At 39.2% G+C, this 16,369-nt stretch overlaps 2 protein-coding genes across 4 annotated transcripts; one reads left to right on the top strand and one right to left on the bottom strand.

The window, feature by feature from the left end:
• The first annotated feature begins 143 nt into the window (after positions 1-143).
• parp9 (poly(ADP-ribose) polymerase family member 9) lies at positions 144-6,697 on the top strand. Of its 2 annotated transcripts, none has more exons than XM_072397876.1 (8): positions 144-229; positions 1,018-1,911; positions 2,019-2,234; positions 2,462-2,677; positions 2,884-2,944; positions 5,292-5,761; positions 5,917-6,076; positions 6,182-6,697. In XM_072397876.1, exons 2-8 carry the CDS (start codon positions 1,033-1,035, stop codon positions 6,454-6,456), a joined length of 2,277 nt encoding a protein of 758 aa, XP_072253977.1. In that variant the 5' UTR covers positions 144-229; positions 1,018-1,032; the 3' UTR covers positions 6,457-6,697. The 2 variants fall into 2 exon arrangements, with proteins under 2 accessions (XP_072253977.1, XP_072253976.1); XM_072397875.1 differs by having other exon boundaries at positions 5,289-5,761.
• A 628-nt stretch (positions 6,698-7,325) lies between these two features.
• On the bottom strand, positions 7,326-14,549 carry faima (Fas apoptotic inhibitory molecule a). Of its 2 annotated transcripts, none has more exons than XM_072397878.1 (5): positions 14,484-14,549; positions 13,357-13,497; positions 12,996-13,224; positions 9,506-9,555; positions 7,326-9,326 (listed from the first exon to the last, which is right to left on the bottom strand). In XM_072397878.1, the coding sequence occupies exons 2-5, from the start codon at positions 13,468-13,470 to the stop codon at positions 9,177-9,179; spliced, it is 543 nt and encodes a 180-aa protein (XP_072253979.1). In that variant the 5' UTR covers positions 13,471-13,497; positions 14,484-14,549; the 3' UTR covers positions 7,326-9,176. The 2 variants fall into 2 exon arrangements, with proteins under 2 accessions (XP_072253979.1, XP_072253978.1); XM_072397877.1 differs by lacking the exon at positions 14,484-14,549 and adding an exon at positions 13,754-13,772.
• Positions 14,550-16,369: the final 1,820 nt, after the last annotated feature.

The following is a 16,369-nucleotide window of genomic DNA, read 5'->3' as shown; positions in this document are numbered from 1 at the left end:
GTTTCTTAGGAACTGAAAGGCTGACTTATCATTGACGTTGCTGTTGTATTCAGCCTTGAGGCGTTGGAATGAGGTGCTGCTACAAAGCTGGACGTGTTATCTTGAGTTAAACAAAAGGAACATTAACTCAAACTTGGCTAGCTTTCCGGCAGTTTGGAGAGGACCGCGCCCGGTCTGGTTTGTCCTTTTGCTTTCTGTTTTCCACTCGGTACTTTCCAGACTGAGGTGAGTGTGTCGTTTCTTGTCCTTTTTGTAAACTCTTTTTGAAATCTGAATGGAGAATCAAATGCATGAAATGAAAAAGGAATTCTGTCTTATCTCAATTAGTAACATAAAGCGTCGTGTTTTGTTGTCTCGTGCTCGCTCGAATATTCGCTTTTGATAAACAAGTTTTTTTTTTAAATGGCGAACAAATTAGAAATGAGTGAAGCTGTAGGATGAATGCAAACTGCTGCTATCATCCTTTCAACATTTTACTCGGGTTTTAATGGATCTTTTCACTGGTGCGTGTGCATGCATGGGGTGTGCACGCTTTAGTGTACAAATAGAGAAAGAACTGCATGAAAATATAAAGAAATATGAAGAGGTTTGCGTATTAAAACGTGATATTTCACTAATAATAAAATGGTCAACGTCGCAGTACAAGTGCACCTTCACACAACAGCTGTAAGTTTATGGCACAGCTTGTTTTGGGGCAGGTCAAAAGTTTCTGTGGCATAATATTTAAACTACGTTGTCTCTGCCGCCCTCTACTGGACTGGAATTACAACAACACTTTAATCTGAAATGTAAACGCACTGAAGGTCGCGTTTGTTATGTTATGTTTATGCATTTAACAGACGCTTTTATCCAAAGCGACTTACAGGTAGGGTAAGGGGGTCTTGACTAAGGACCCCTACTAGAGGTAGTACCTTTCATTCAGGGAATATGAACCCAGGTCACCCACATGAAAGGTGGCAATTATACCACTACACTAACACAACATGTGATTTGCTTTGCTGTGTGATGTTTCCACAGGTCTGTCAAGAAACCATGGCCAGTAAATTAGACTTTCCTCTTCAAGGATCTTCAGTACACATTGTAAAAAAATTTAGAGTTGCTCTCAGTGATATCCTTAACACCAAATTTGGATGTGTGGCCACCTTCGATGGTGTGGATTTTGAGAATGAGCCGAACATTGCCAATCACAAAGCTGTTGTCCCTGAGAAGAGAGTTAGTGTCACTCTGCCTTCAGGGGTTCAGGTATCTGTGTGGAAGGGCGATCTCACCAGTTTATCTGTGGATGCTGTTGTGAATGCTGCTAATATCAGACTTGAGCACTTTGGAGGCCTTGCTTCAGCTCTGTCTTCAGCTGGTGGCCCTAAAATCCAAAGAGAGAGTAATGACTATGTCTTCAGGCATGGTAACTTGAAAACAGGAGATGCGGTTATTTTTGATGCAGGGTCACTACCATGCAAGAAGATAATCCATGCTGTGGGTCCAGAGCTCCCACACCATCCTAGCTGGAATGAAGTGTCACTTGCTGAACCAGAATTGCAGAAAGCAATTGAGAGCATTCTCGACAGAGTTAAAGAACACCATCTTTCAACTGTTGCCATTCCTGCTATAAGCTCTGGATTGTTCAACTACCCCCGTCCAGACTGTGTAAACACCATAGTTTCATCTGTGAAAAAGTACTATGAATATTTTCAGCATGGACATCGTCCCAAAGAGATCCTCCTTGTGAACAATGACGAGCCCACTGTCAAGGAAATCGAGAGAGCGTTCCATGGCATATTCGCCCCCTCCACGATGATGACATACAGCCAGGCAACAGCAAAGAACACCAGAAGTGCTACCAAAGCATCACCTACCATTCAGATTGGAAATGTCCGTGTGACACTGAGGAAGGATAAAATTGAAGAACAACAAGTAAGAATCGGGACACGTAAAAATGTCTATTTTATGTTGATAGGGGCTTCAAATGCTGGAACTATTTCTTTCGTTTTATACTTTCTGTCTTTATTGTGCTCTTACAGACAGATGTTATTGTAAACACTGCATCACAGAATAAAAATCTGAGTGAGGGTCAAATTTCTGCAGCCATATTGATGAAAGCTGGTAATGGAATGCAGAAAGAAATGCACAGTGCCAAGTCAAAGGGGCATATCATCACCACAAAACCCTACAAACTGAACTGTAAAGAGGTGTATCACACTTTCTGCATTAGCAAAGGACAACATACAGCACATCAGGTAAGTACGAGTCTGTAAGCATGAGGCCTTTCCGTTAGTAAAACTGTTGTCTGATGTATTCAAAACTAAAGTTTTTTAATCTCACAATTGCATTTGAGCAGATTGAAAGAGTAATGTCCACATTTTCCGCAGTTGCATTGCCATGGATGATTGTGAGGATGTTTTTTGAAAATCCCATAAACTGCTTTAGGATGTCTATCAATCTTTTTGATTTTCTATCATTACAGATTCTTTTCAGTTCAGTAAATGACTGCTTAGACATGGCAGTTGCAAGTCACTACAAGTCAATCGCCTTTCCTGCAATCGGCACTGGAAACCTCGGGTTCTCAAAAAAAGAAGTTGCCAGGATGATGATGGATGCGGTGTACAACTTCACCCAGAATCATCAAAAAAAGATGGACGTTTACTTCATCATATTTCCTTCTGACCATGATACATTTCAGGTTCTTTTTCAAAAACACAATATCTTCTAAATGCTTAATCACATGCGTATTATGTAAAGTTTCAGGTTAAAATAATTCAAATTTCATCACTCTTAAAATGACAATGTGGTTATGTACTGGCTTTGGTGTGATTCACTCCCACGCCTGCTGAAAAATGTTGACCAGGTTGACCAGTTATGTTGCCAATGCTCTTCTTCTCTTTCCAGGCTTTTGAGGAACAAATTAAAATTTGCCAGCAAAATGCATCACACTCCAGCTTTGCACCAGGTAACAGCAAAATATCTACACCAAAAAACATTTGAACTAATATTCATTAGGGCGGTATGATGATGTAACTCACTAGTATCAACTAGTCATCATTTTCCTTGGAAAATCACAGAGAAACTTTTCATCAAGACTGTAATCTCAACATATTTCATGATCTTAAATACCATTGTTGGAGACAAAGCAATGCAGAAAAGCTCAACTGTCTTAAACTAGTTTTGAGCTGACAAGCTGTCTGCTTTGGGCAGTTGTACCTAAGAAGGTAGAGAAACCCTAACCGTAACTCTGAAATTGGAACATTTCTGTTATATTCACAACTGCCACAGATCACACGTCGTGAAGTGTTCTTGGACAAGTTAGTGAACCCCAGATTTCCTCTCAGTGTGTTCCTTATTTTTGGATGTTGCTTTGGATGAAGGTCTGTTATATTAATGTGATGTACTTTGAACAATGAAAAACTGGACAGTTTGATATGTGTAGATGTAGTAGTCTGTAGTCTGATATGCAAAAACATGAAAACTCACCTGAGAATTCCTGGAAAATTAGCAAGGAACCTTTTTTTTTTAAATAGCATCTCCGTTAACTGTATAAAAACATAGAATAATAAGTGAGGAGTAGAACACTGTCAAACTAATGAAGGGCAGGAATTCTAACAGTTACTATAATTTAATTGATCTTTCTCAAAAACCCTAATTCCAAAAAAGTTGAGACACTGTTTAAAATTGAAATAAAAATTTTAACCTTGTCCCGTCCAGCATCATGGCAAGCAGAATAGTAATCTGATTACCACGTTATGACAAACACATTTGCTTTGTTATTATTGCTTTATTTTATTTAAAATGTATTTAACCAGGAAAGCCTCATTGAGATTAAAAATCTATTTTACAAGAGTGCACTGGCCAAGACAGCAGCAAGTCATAGACATACAATACAAAACAATGATAGAAACAGATCAACGGATCCAGTGTAACATCAGAATCAAAGCCATCAGTCATCAAAACGTTTACAACCTGATGCATCACCCTCCAACAGTCTACTAAGATTTAAAGAGACCTGCTCCCCCAGACCCAACTCCTCCTGCAACAGGTTCCACGCTGCAGGAGACGCACATCCAAAACTCCTTTTTCCCATTTCAAGTTGTACAGCAAAACAGACAGACTCTGTCGCAGACAGCAAAAATAGGTCTTGTGACAGAGAAACTGAGCGAACACTAAAAGTTCCAAAATTTGTCAGCTTGATATAATCACACAAGTAAGAGGGAAGCAAATTGAGAATTGCTTTATAAATGAGGACATGCCAATGATTTTGTCTTCGAACAGACAATGCAGGCCAACCAACTCAAGAATACAGGTCACAATGATGAGTCAGAGACTTATAATAAACCCCAATGCTCCGTGATACACAGCATCCAAGGAGAGAAGGTATTGAGAAGATGCATGCATGTACAAAACATCACCATAATCCATCAGGGGCAAGAAAGTAACAGCAGCAAGTCTCTATTTTGCAGCAAATGAAAAACAGGAATTATTTCGGAAGTAAACACCCATACGCAGCTTCAGCTTCTTGACAAGCTGCTGAATGTGGAGCTTAAAAGACTTGATATGACAGACAGACAGATATGAATATAAAGCTCCCCTCGATGCCCAGTACTGCTTATTTATTCATTTTTGTTCAAATACTTTATACATATTAATGCCAAACCTGACAGGGACATGGGAAGAGGGAGAACAAAGAAAAAGAAAGTGAAAACGAGACAGAGATACAAAGAAATAATAGGAGAATATTAGGAGAAAAACAAGACAAAAAGGACTAAACATAAAACATCCTGCGGCCTCTGTGGGGAAACCAGGCGAAGGAGCACCTGCAGGAAGACGAACGGGAGGGGATAAATAAAAAACAGCAACAACATCAGCAGCAAGTACGTGGCACATAACTGTGGATACTGCTGGTTTGAAACCACAGGAGTCGTCCTCCAAAATATATGGTGCAGGTCTTACATGAATTGTGCTCAATAATGGGTGCAGAGGGCCACTACCAAATCCCCAGGCCAATATCACAACGGCATAAAAACAGCTCCTTAGAGAGGCAGAGTCTTTCAGAAGCGTCTGAAAGTCGAGCAGTTTCAGAAAAATGTTCCTCAATTTAAAATTGTGAAGACTGAATATTCCAACATCTACTGTGCATAATATCAGCAAGATTCTGAAAATCTTGAAACATCTCTGTGCACAGGGGGCATAGCTGAAAATGAATACTGGCTGAAAAATCATTTGGATTTTACACAGCGTCCCAACCTTTTTGAAACTGAGGTTGTACCTCAGCAATGACTTTGAGCTCATGTCTGTTCCAGCAGCAGCAGTGGACAGAAGGGACATCCACGGCAGCAGAGGTTCAACTCCAAACATCAGCCTGTGTGGCCCCTCCAGGGAATCAACTGCTGAGGCTGAGAAATGGCTCACTGACCTCTTCACCTTCTCCAGCTCTGATATCCACAACAACCTCATCCTGCACTGGGGTGAAGAAGAACATCAGCAGCTGTCTCGTTTAACCGAAAGAAGGGTCTCCATTGAAGAGTTTTTCACTCAAGGCCACGCATGCATAAGCATTAAGGGGGTTTCAATAGAGGAGGCTGCCGATGCTTTGCTGCAGGTAGAGGCAATGCTCTGCGACATCCAGAAGGAGCTTATCTCAGAGGGAGAAAGGGAAATTAGAATGCTATCAGATACAAAAGTGTCTGCTGAACGACTGACTGTTGATGACTCAAGTCTGGAGTTCTCAGGCAGACTATCTGCCTTTAAAAGTCAGAACCTGAGGATATTAAAGGTACAGTATGGATAAATATTGCATGTCACTGTGAAGCTTTAGTCATGTGATTGATTGTACAGTTGGATTCTCAAAAGGATAAACTGGTGTGCTGATTAGTTTTAAATTCTGTGTAATAATCCACTGCAGGCATCTTTTTGTGTTTTATTTTTTAGGTGGAAAAAGTGAAGAACCCTGCGCTACAGGTGCTGTTTGACCTCAAGAAGAATCAGTTGCGTTGCTCAACTTCTAAGACAATGTTTCAATGTATACCAGCACAATTCTGTGAGATGATCAGCCGCATTGGATTCCATGCAGAGTGCGCACCACCTGAAGGTGGGATAATACAAAAAAAATGTAGAGTTGCAGCCTGACAGATTCATCCAGACTGGAAATAATAACAAATCCTTTTCTTCTTTCTTTTTCTTCTCCTGGATATAGACCCAGCTTATGGTGAGGGCATCTATTTTGCTCGCACAGTAAAGAAGGCCATGGATCTGTGGAAGCTGAAAAAAGACAAATACCTGTACTTCGTGGAAGCAGAGGTGCTGATGGGAAACTCCACTCCTGGTAAACGGGGGCTCATACTGCCTCCTCCCGTGGGGTCAGACCCCGGCGTCATCTATGACAGCGTGACCGGAGGAGGTGACACCTCTGTCGTTTTTAGTGGATACCAGGCTCTGCCCACGTACATCATCACCTGTAAGAGGGTGTGAAGAGTGACGTGTTTCCTTGGGGGATTTATTTGTTCGACGCAACAGCTAAATCCTTAGTTTCTCCTTAAACAAGCTTAAATATCTCCTTGATCAAACATAACCACAAAATTGTTTGTCTGATAGAATTATCTGAAAAAAACAAAAGAATTCTTGAAATGACATTTTCACGTGCTCCAACGTTAAATTTGATGTTTTTTGTTGTCTTGTACCCATGTAAGAAATCGTCTTAATGTGTGTAAAATACATGCTTCACATTTAACATTTAAAACACTGAAGCACCACAGTAGCACAGTGGAGCTGCTGCTGATGTCAGGTTTCATTTTCGGATCTCTGATCTCATCTTGAGAACCAGGACATTCTTTTTGTTTTACTATGCATTTTCAGTATGATTATTCCTTCATTTTTTCACGTTTCTTTTTGGGTACGGTAGTTAACATCTTGTATACGAGTATGTGTAACACAAGGTATTGCATAACCCTTTGAAAACCAATCAAAGATTTAACTTAACTAACTTATGATTGAATTATTAGGATTCTTTTTACTTTGGTAAGGGTACTATAAAGTGATGTAAAACTGGGTTAAGATTGCTTTAGGTAGGTTTATGGCATAATCTTCAAGTAACAGATGAGAGCTTTGGTGTTAAGGTAGGTGCATTTCAGCACAATAGCAATAATTTGTGAGGACTGTAACCAAATTGTGTTCCTGGCGTCTATATCGAAGAAAATATTTCTGTTTGAAGGACCTAGATGTTTATACCCAGTTGTAAGTTACAACACAACTACATAAAATGTTTGTTGAAACAAGCAACAGAGCTGTGTCCAGTGTTGTCCATTGATACCATCCATTTGATGCTCAACAAGAAAACCACATCAGCTACTTAGATTTAATCAAATTAAATGCAGTTTACATTTTATAAAATGAAATGCTTGTACCAACGTGAAGCTTTCATACAGGAGATATAAAAGACACGAAGAGTCTGTCATTTGACACAATAACACAACGGTGAGAAATCCGTTCAGCACAGTCTGTCGAGCATTTGAGCTCATCACCTCCGACCATAGAAATAGTCTAAGAACAACTCCCACTGACTGGCTCTGTCAGCTGCATTTCACTGTTATGCATGGATTAAATTTACATAATGGTCACTGGTGTGCTCAGCTCAGTGGACAATGAGATGAGAAAAATTTAAATAAATGTTTAGCTTCATTTCTGTATAACCACAACCTGTGATTTTCCCAAGGAAAAGGGAAGAATGGTGTGACAACAGCTTTTCACACATCTCACAACATCAACAAGAAGTCTCCACAGCCAGTGGCAGTAAGAAAGGGATATATAGCAGCTGTATAAATGACAAATCACATCTCAATGATTGTCTATCAAACTATTGTAGCCATTTTGTTGCAGAAAATACACCATTTTAAAACATTTTATACATATACAGCAGTCTGTTAAAAGCTAATAACATGTTACTGCACCATCAACAGGTTTAACTAATGAAACAGACTATTTAATATTACGTACGACTCAACAGGGCACACTGGTATGGTTCTACATTCAACGAGTACTGTATCCTGGTGTTTAAACCCTTTACTGCACCACATTGATCAACATAGGAAGTTAGCTCAAAGAGCAGGGAGGAAAAGGTCTGTGGGTTTGCTGACTGGATTACTGTGTTAGTCTGCTCAAAACTGAACTTTTTAAATGCATGTAAACATGTTAGTCCTGCCAAAATCACAACAGAACTTCTCAAAGCTGGACAAGATAATGGGGATGGGAGTCGAATCCCTCCAGCATGTATTCGTTCAATTAAACTCAAACTGGCCCAGAAGCACAGAAGAAGAAAAAGCCATTAACAACAAAAAAGACAACGTGCATCTTTTTGTAAAACCAGTAAAACATCAAGTGGATATCAAATGTCTAAGAACGATGCTCTCATTCATATGCTTTTCTTTCTTTTGTCAAATAGCTAAACGTGTCAGACGTTTTGACAGAAAGTAGTCCCGTTGCAGCTTTGTATCAACACGCAGTCACTTACAGCATTTTGAGACTGTCACTCTGCTATAAAAAAAATCCTGATTTAATAACGGCAACATATCTGTCAAAATCATCATTCTCATAACGTAAAGAATCTGTGCAGCTATACATACATGTATAACAATCTCTCAAACAGAAAGTTAGATGCAGCAGAATATCTTTGAACATTCTCTAACACAGTTCATAGTGTTGCAGCGTCAGACATACTTCGATTCCCTGCCTGTGCACGTAAAGTGGGACAAAAGAGAGTAGCTCAGTCATCTGGCCAAGTTGAGCTAACTTATATTAACTGTGGATGTAAATATGCTGAGTATGTCTTAAAAGACAGGCGCTCATCTAACCAAGCATGGCTGAATGAACTAAATGTGACACCTGTAGACTCCCATTTTATATCATTTATGAAACTGGAAGTATATCATATAGGGTATAAGTTTACTCCTCCAAAAAGGTGTTTTAGAGAGTAAACTTTTTGAGACAGCAAATCCTATTTTCTGACTGACATTAATTCATCTCCTCTAAAACTGTCCAGCCTGCAGATCTTATCATCAGCTATTACTAGAATTACAACAAAAAATGTATGGTTAGCATACCCTGCAGCACGCGTTTCTCAGTTGGTCTCTCACTCAAACAGTTTTAAATTAAAGGTTTTTCAGAACACAAACACAGTTCTCACAGATGTAAACCCGTCACTCTGTGCATTCAGCTATCTCTGTGCCGTCCACGAGCAGCGTGTGAATGATCCCGTCTCGTCTCTTTCCGCTGCTTACGGCCTTCACGCAGCAGTTGTGATCCCCGAGTGTGAAATGCGTCTCCGTGCCATCATCCACAAATTCTCCCTGCATGCGCAAATCACAACAGTGTGGTTGAAGAAAAACATTCTTCCTGTGATGCTTTGGTTTATGACTTCAGGAGATCCATGCTCAAAGTTGCTTCTTTTAATTTCCCCACAACTTGGAATTAACATCAAACATACATAATCAAATTTTTCAGTGGATCCTTCTGATGTTATACTTACTGCAGTCTCAATCTTCTCACCATTACACCACACATCCATAGTGTCTTTCTCTGGAAAAGGAGGAGACAGTGATTGAGTTCTCCAACTGTTGCACATTAGAAAGTATGTAGCATAACTGCCAGCTACAATGGTGCTTAGAAGAATCTAAGTCTGAAAAGAAGATAAAAAGACCATCAAGTGTTTTAACGTTGTGCAAAAAAGAAAGTACACCCTCTTTTAGTTCTATGGTTTTAAATGTTATGACATAATATTCATCTGGTGCTATAACAGGCTGTAAAATGAAGTAAATACAACCGCAGATAAACAACATTTCAGGGCGTCATTGCCTGTTGACAAAAGCTGCTGATCAAATGCTCTTGATCAACGGATCATCAGCTAGTGTCAAACAATGTGAAAGTGGTTACGCTGCATACAAACAGAGGATATTCAACACCACTGTCACCTTCCCCGGGAGTGGTCGACCAGCAGAGATGTCAACAAGAGCAAAGGTCAAGATTCAATTGTTATTATTCAAGCTGTTTAACAAAATTCAAAATGTAGCTCCTTTTATACCTCTCAAAAAAGCAAAAAGATAGACAAGAATGAACTGAGAGAGAAATAAATTAAAGGCATATTTAGTAGTCTCAACTTCCCATGCCGGTCACAGCGATTAAAGGTATTATCAGTTGTTGCCTTGTTCGTTTCCATGACGTAGCTGCTTTGTACTGCCGTTACGCGTCAGGGGCCCCGTACATCCATCTTTGGCACTGGTTTTGTTGTCTGAGTTTTCCCTCTCGTGACTGAAGAGCATCCCCTCCCTTGGTTCCAGCCTTCCCCGGGGCTCCTAACATACATGCTTTTGGATGACGGGAGGAAGCCGGAGTTTACACAGAGAGAACATGCAAACTCCACACAGAAAGGCCCCAGCCAGGAATTGAACCTGAAACCCTCTTGCTGTGAGGCGATGGTGCTAACCACCACACCACTGTGCAGCCCACAGTGAAGTCACAAGAAAAAAACAAGGTTAGTTCTAAGCAATTAAGGGCTCCTCACATCAGGTTATGTTAATGAATGTACTTATTCTGGTATGGTTCTTCCTTTGCCCAAGCTCCAACCGTCCACTAAGTTTCATGACATTTTGCTTCATGAAACAGACAACTAGCAACAATATCCCAGCCCTTGTCTTGGTGGAGGTAAGGATGATGGTGCTAATTCCTCTGTTTTGGCTGGAAAAATACGTTGTGGACAGTAGGGATGTGAAATTAGCGCTGTCTTTAGATCAGTCGATCGTGGCCACGGTCGATCGAAAATCCCTCCATCCCTATTACAGCCAATTATTTATTTAGAAATATGGCTTTTGCGCCACATCTGCACCGACATAAGTACCTGTGGCTCAAAATTTTATTTTGGTTTGGTTATTTGTGTGAGGAGCATTTTATTTACGCATGTTGATCCATCGATTTAATTAAGTTATTGTTGTTCAGATATATGTGTGAATTATTTATTTTGCAACTAAAAAGAAAGATAACATAGCACACCACTTGTGGTGCAGAGAAAAGTGTTTGGTAAGCAAGCAAGAAGATGAAGAACAGACAAGACAAAAAGAGCCTGTGTCCACGGTGCGCATCTCTGAAAAAAGTGAGAAGGACAAAACGATGCAGCAGGGTGTAATTAAGAGTGTAATATTCCCTCCTCAGTTGCACAGATCAAAGGGCTCTGTATGCAGACATGTTGCTCCATGAGAAACATTTTGAAGTACACCGTAAAGCGCAGGTTCTAGAGATTTTTGTCTTTAACATCTTATGACATTAAATTAATTTGAGATCGCCTTAGATATCACCATTTGAAAAAAAGATCCGATGGAAAATCACTCCATTCCTAGTGGACAGATGATTAACACACCAAACTTGTTAGTTCAAGAGAAGCTCTTTGTTTGGAAAGGGGAAACACTGCATCCCAGCAGAAGAACCTCATCTGATCTGTGAAACGTGTTTGAGGTAGTGTCATGGTTTGGACCAGAACAATTTGCCACTACTCAGTACAATTATATGCACTGCTGAATCAAGCTACAGTTACACCTTCTTCCACCCATTTATTTTGATGATCGTCCTTTTCCTGGTAAACATTCCCAGGAATGGAATCGAGTTCTGATGCTGTGGTCAGTAGAAAAATGTTCAAGAAATTCTGCTGCTTCTAACTTTGTGGGAGATCATCATGTAAATATATTGATTTAAGCAACTGTGAGTTCACATGTATGAAACATAATGTCAATATGTCAACGATGAGCACCTTTCTTGGGAATTTGGCTGTACTAATTTACATTTGTGCTTTATTATCTTCACAAAAAGTTTAACAAAGTGGAACTGTGAAGCATGTGTAGAGCACCCAGGCCCATTGGAGTTTAGATGAGCGTGAACAAGCAGGAGAGATTCCAATCACTTTATTTGGACCTGTTAGCCTTCTTCTTTTTTTCTGCGAAGCATGGTTACATGCATTGTTAGTGTGGTTTTGGCCAGACTAATGGAATAATTTGTACCAACTGAGCCAGCTATGAATCCTGTATTATACCAGCAAATTCAAAGAGAAAATGTCAGGACATCCATCTATGCACTGAAACTCAAGAGAAAATGAGTCATGCAGTAAGTCTACAAACCTAACACAGGTTGTTGTACAAAATAATGATTAAAGAAGAAAAATGTTCATGTTACAGAATAGCCCACTCAAAATCTTAAGTTTGATCCAGCAGATAATATGTTGTGGAAAAATCTGCAGTTCATGTGAGGAGAGATATGTTTTGAATTTCCCCCACTGGGGGATGATTAAGTATTTTTCTATTCTATGTATGCCAAAATATAGAAATTTAGAGGCATCTTCTAGGCACCACCATATAACTTGATACACATCTAAATATGTGTACAGCCTTTGCTTGTTTATTTTTAATGTAGTTGTTAGGTGTTAGCTTGGAACTGTTTCCCAGATAATACAAGAAATCAAAGTCCCAAAGAACTGCTGGGCTTCCCTCTGTGTAAGGTCCACTGAGATTATTTCTGTTGTGCAACAAAGTGCCACAAAGCTTGTCTGAGAAAAAGCACTCACACTTATTCTAGTTGAAGGAAACATTTAGATTCTTGTGCTTTTGAGCATTGTAGTTCATAAATGCAAACAACCTATTGTAGTTTTTGCGTGCCGTGTATGTATGCTTTAAGCAGTATACCACCTGATCAGCTATTATAAGTAGGATTAACTTACCCTGATGACAGAGGTGGCTGAAGATGGCGTGGGGCTTAAAGCAGCTAAAGAGATTAGCCTCTGTGCTAAATATCAAGTCAATTACAATCCTGACTGATAATATGGATGAACAAATAATCCAAGAAAAGACCATTTATTTATGCATATTTCATACAAGCCAGGAGTTGTTTTTCTATCAATTTACACTGGCGAAGTAAGCACTGAACATATGGTTATACTACACACAGTTGGTACATTAGGCAAAGACACACAGAGAGCTTACCCAGGACAACTCTGCAGTCAGTGCCATCCAAGTTGAGGAGCCAGGTGCTGGTGACCTTTGATCTGTTCTCCATGTACTGCTTCAAGCTCTTCCCATTGATCTCCAAAGTGTACTCATAGGCAAAGCCGCTGACTGCATCAATATTGATGGTTGCTTTGGTGTCTGACTGGCCCACATTAAACGTCTCTTTCCCCACAAGTTTGAACATCCAGTCGCGTCTCAGAACCTCCTAAAGCATAATTCAAAATCAGAAAATTGCAGCTAACAACAATTGTTTGGAGTAAATGTTAATCATAAGAAGAGTTTAGTTTTCTAATAAAGTACTAGTCTCCTCCGTGGCTAATATTAACAGTGCAAATACCTTTCCGTCAATGTAGATGACCCTCTTGCCAGTGGTTGTGCCATGTTCAAACTCTATTCTGTGGACTCCATCACTCAGGGCCACCTCCCACACACCAGCCAGATCATTCGACATCCTAAGTTCTTCAGAACCTGCTGGAGACTAACAGTATCCGAGCTAGAGCATTAAATGGTGAAGCAGATGCATGGCTAAAATCCTGACGATAGCTAACACACCGGGCTTACAATACGTTTCTCTTAAAGAGATGGGGCCAATTATTACTTTCTGTGTACGTTTGAGTGTATTACCACAACACAAACTACCATATAAGTATAGTGATAATAGTGCAAAATGTTAAAGCTTAAACAGTTGATCAGCTCGTCTTGGAAACGTTGCTAAAGAGAGAATAATAAGTTACCGATATTGCTTGCATTCTGACTTCCGGTATTGCTGCTTCACTTTCAAAATTACAGCTCACGATTTGAACTAAGAATATCGAGCGTGGTTTTAAACAAAAATATTTATACTTCCAACCTTTTCCATATTAAATGTTAAACATTTCCTTCCTTCAACCACGTCACATTTCTCACGTTTTACATAGTTTTGATGCTTGGAAGTGGTACACAAGTGTTCTGTTTATTTATTTTATCCTAAACTTAAAGAAACATTTGTGCTCAGGCATAATCTTGAGACTTCATTATGGAAAAATGGGAAGAACGAAATTATACTGTCGTTCCTAAATTGAAACCAAGCAAAAAAAACATTAAAATAAATGTAAATGTAAATGTAATTTATTTATACAGCCCTTTACAACGATCCATTTCGGTGTACCAGTGCTATACAGCGGATAATAAATAAAGAAAAGAATAAGTAAAAAAATAAAAATAAATTATTAGTTTATTTCTAGAAGCACTGAAACATTGATTTTCAGTAACGGGAGAAGTCTTCAATGAAAACGGAGTAGTTTTAATAAACTGTGATTTGATTTTGAAGAGAAAGCAGAATCATTACTATATTAGCCAAACGTATTCAGCGTGTATTGACAATATTTTCAAAGCCCCTGACCGCTAACGTTCTATTCAATACTGCAGAACACAACCTCATACGTTAACTCCAGAATATTAGTAATCATCATGTATCTATATTACCTTAGTGGTCCTGAAATAATACTCCAATTCTGAGGTTACAAATGTCCAGCGGCTACTTTTACGTAGTTTATTCACAGGTAGTTAGCTACCGGAGTGAGCCAACAGAAGAGCTGTTATTATGCTGTTACTATGGCAACATGGAATCGGTCTACGCATAGGCTTGTCTCCGCCCACCCGGTAAAAACAGGGATGGAAAGTCCTTATGTGTACGTTAGGCTTTATTTATTTATTTGACTTGGCTGCATTTTTCCCTCCACTTATCCCCCCTTTATCAACCCCGTGGTTGTTTTGTCCAGAATCCTTAAGGCCAAGCAGTAACCTACTGTGACAGCCATGCAAGCACACCAAAAGCTGGAATAAAAAGAACTTTAAAGGACCACAATCCACATGCGGACGTGAAAAGTGGATGACACACAAATGCAAGTCACCAATCCATTGGGGTCCATGGGGTTTATACTAGCCAATCAGTATATTACAAATTAGGGTTTTTGTAGCCAACTGACTGTTTTCATATTAGTCTCTGTTGTCCTGATGTGTCCACTGTTCTCTGATAGTGATCCATACGCATGCACATTACAGTCTATTGTTGGTTGGCTAATAAACCACAAAGTGTAGTAACGCCACTGGTTTTCTTTTGTCACGATGAACATGCAACAATTATGGTAACACCTATTTTTTCAGTTTTTTTCGAAAACGGAAAAAAAGTAACAAAGGACATTTACTTGCAACATTTCAATAATTTAAGCAGAATCATTCCTGTATTTTGAGCATCTCTTGTAATTTGTTTCCTATATTTATAGATAAAGTAAGTAAAGAAAGAAAAAGACTATGTAAAAAATGGCCAATAAATCATGATAGTCTGACAATACCTGAAACCTGACACAAAAGTAGCCACTGGATGGCAGCCATTGTTAATGCTTTTGTTCATTTTATATTCTTCTTGTGCCACTGCATTCCACAAATTAGTTTCTGAAAGTATTTTTGGCTAATTTCACCTCTGCTCTTGTAACTTACAGTTAGTAGAACAAAGCTGTCTGATGTTCAACTCGCGCAATGTCTCTCTGACCAAATTATCTGAGGAAAAATGGCTTCACCCTCTGTCAGAGCAGCTTTTAAAGATTATTATGGTCTGGGACAGCTTCATGTTAGAACATTCAAGAGTGGGGTGGGGAGTGATTTCAGACTGTCACAGTGTTACACCAAGTTGTCTCAGACATCAAACACTGCATCACACAATGTCTTTAAACAAAAGAACTGGATAGAATAACAGTAATAAGAGTAAGCTGTCAAATTTGGGAGAACGAGGCATAATACCTCAGCTAAATGCAGTACTTCCTCCACTTACTTGAAAATCAGGCTTCTTAAACTTCTAAATTAATCCTTTACTCTTTTTTCCCTGGTCTTCACAAAGGATGTTTCAAGAACATTTCATGACCTGTGTGCACCTGGGACTAGTTTCCAAGCATTCCTTTGAAATCAGCCATCTCCAGTGTCTTCGGGAGTGGTTGTTTAACACCATAAAACAGCTGTTCCAAACAACATCAGCTTACTCAACTGACACTTAAGTAACTTAATGAAGATTCTGTTTGGATGAATGCTTTTTTTATTATTATCATTATTATTTTGACAAAAGAATTTGATGTTTTGATGCTCTCCTTGAAAATTTTATTTCTCATTTCTTGTGACCCAGGTTCTATGGAATTCTAGTAAAAACATGTATGCTTCCCAGTTACAATGATAACCATCATAACCCTAAACCACAAACAATAACAGGAAAGTGGTAAAAACCCTGACTATGAAACAGCACTTAATGTTTTGTCTTTTACCAACAGCAAGTCATCAAGTTTGTATGTCTTTTGCTTGACACGTAACGATATGTTTTTGAA

This window comes from Leuresthes tenuis, unplaced genomic scaffold, assembly GCF_036924035.1.
Source record: "Leuresthes tenuis unplaced genomic scaffold, fLeuTen1.0.hap1 SCAF_12, whole genome shotgun sequence".
Classification (NCBI taxonomy): Eukaryota; Metazoa; Chordata; class Actinopteri; order Atheriniformes; family Atherinopsidae; genus Leuresthes; species Leuresthes tenuis.
The sequence above is the reverse complement of the archived record's forward strand: the minus strand, read 5'-3'. Positions and strand labels throughout refer to the sequence as shown.

Excerpts from the sequence above, each read along its gene's own strand:
- parp9 (XM_072397875.1), top strand. The coding sequence starts at position 1,033 with ATGGCCAGTAAATTAGACTTTCCTCTTCAAGGATCTTCAGTACACATT. Across the intron at positions 2,945-5,288 it reads ACACTCCAGCTTTGCACCAG|CAGCAGCAGTGGACAGAAGG; the intron begins GTAACAGCAAAA and ends TGTCTGTTCCAG. Across the intron at positions 6,077-6,181 it reads AGAGTGCGCACCACCTGAAG|ACCCAGCTTATGGTGAGGGC; the intron begins GTGGGATAATAC and ends TCCTGGATATAG.
- faima (XM_072397877.1), bottom strand. Across the intron at positions 9,556-12,995 it reads TGACTGCAGAGTTGTCCTGG|AGAAAGACACTATGGATGTG; the intron begins GTAAGCTCTCTG and ends CTCCTTTTCCAG. Across the intron at positions 9,327-9,505 it reads GTGAGAAGATTGAGACTGCA|GGAGAATTTGTGGATGATGG; the intron begins GTAAGTATAACA and ends TTGCGCATGCAG.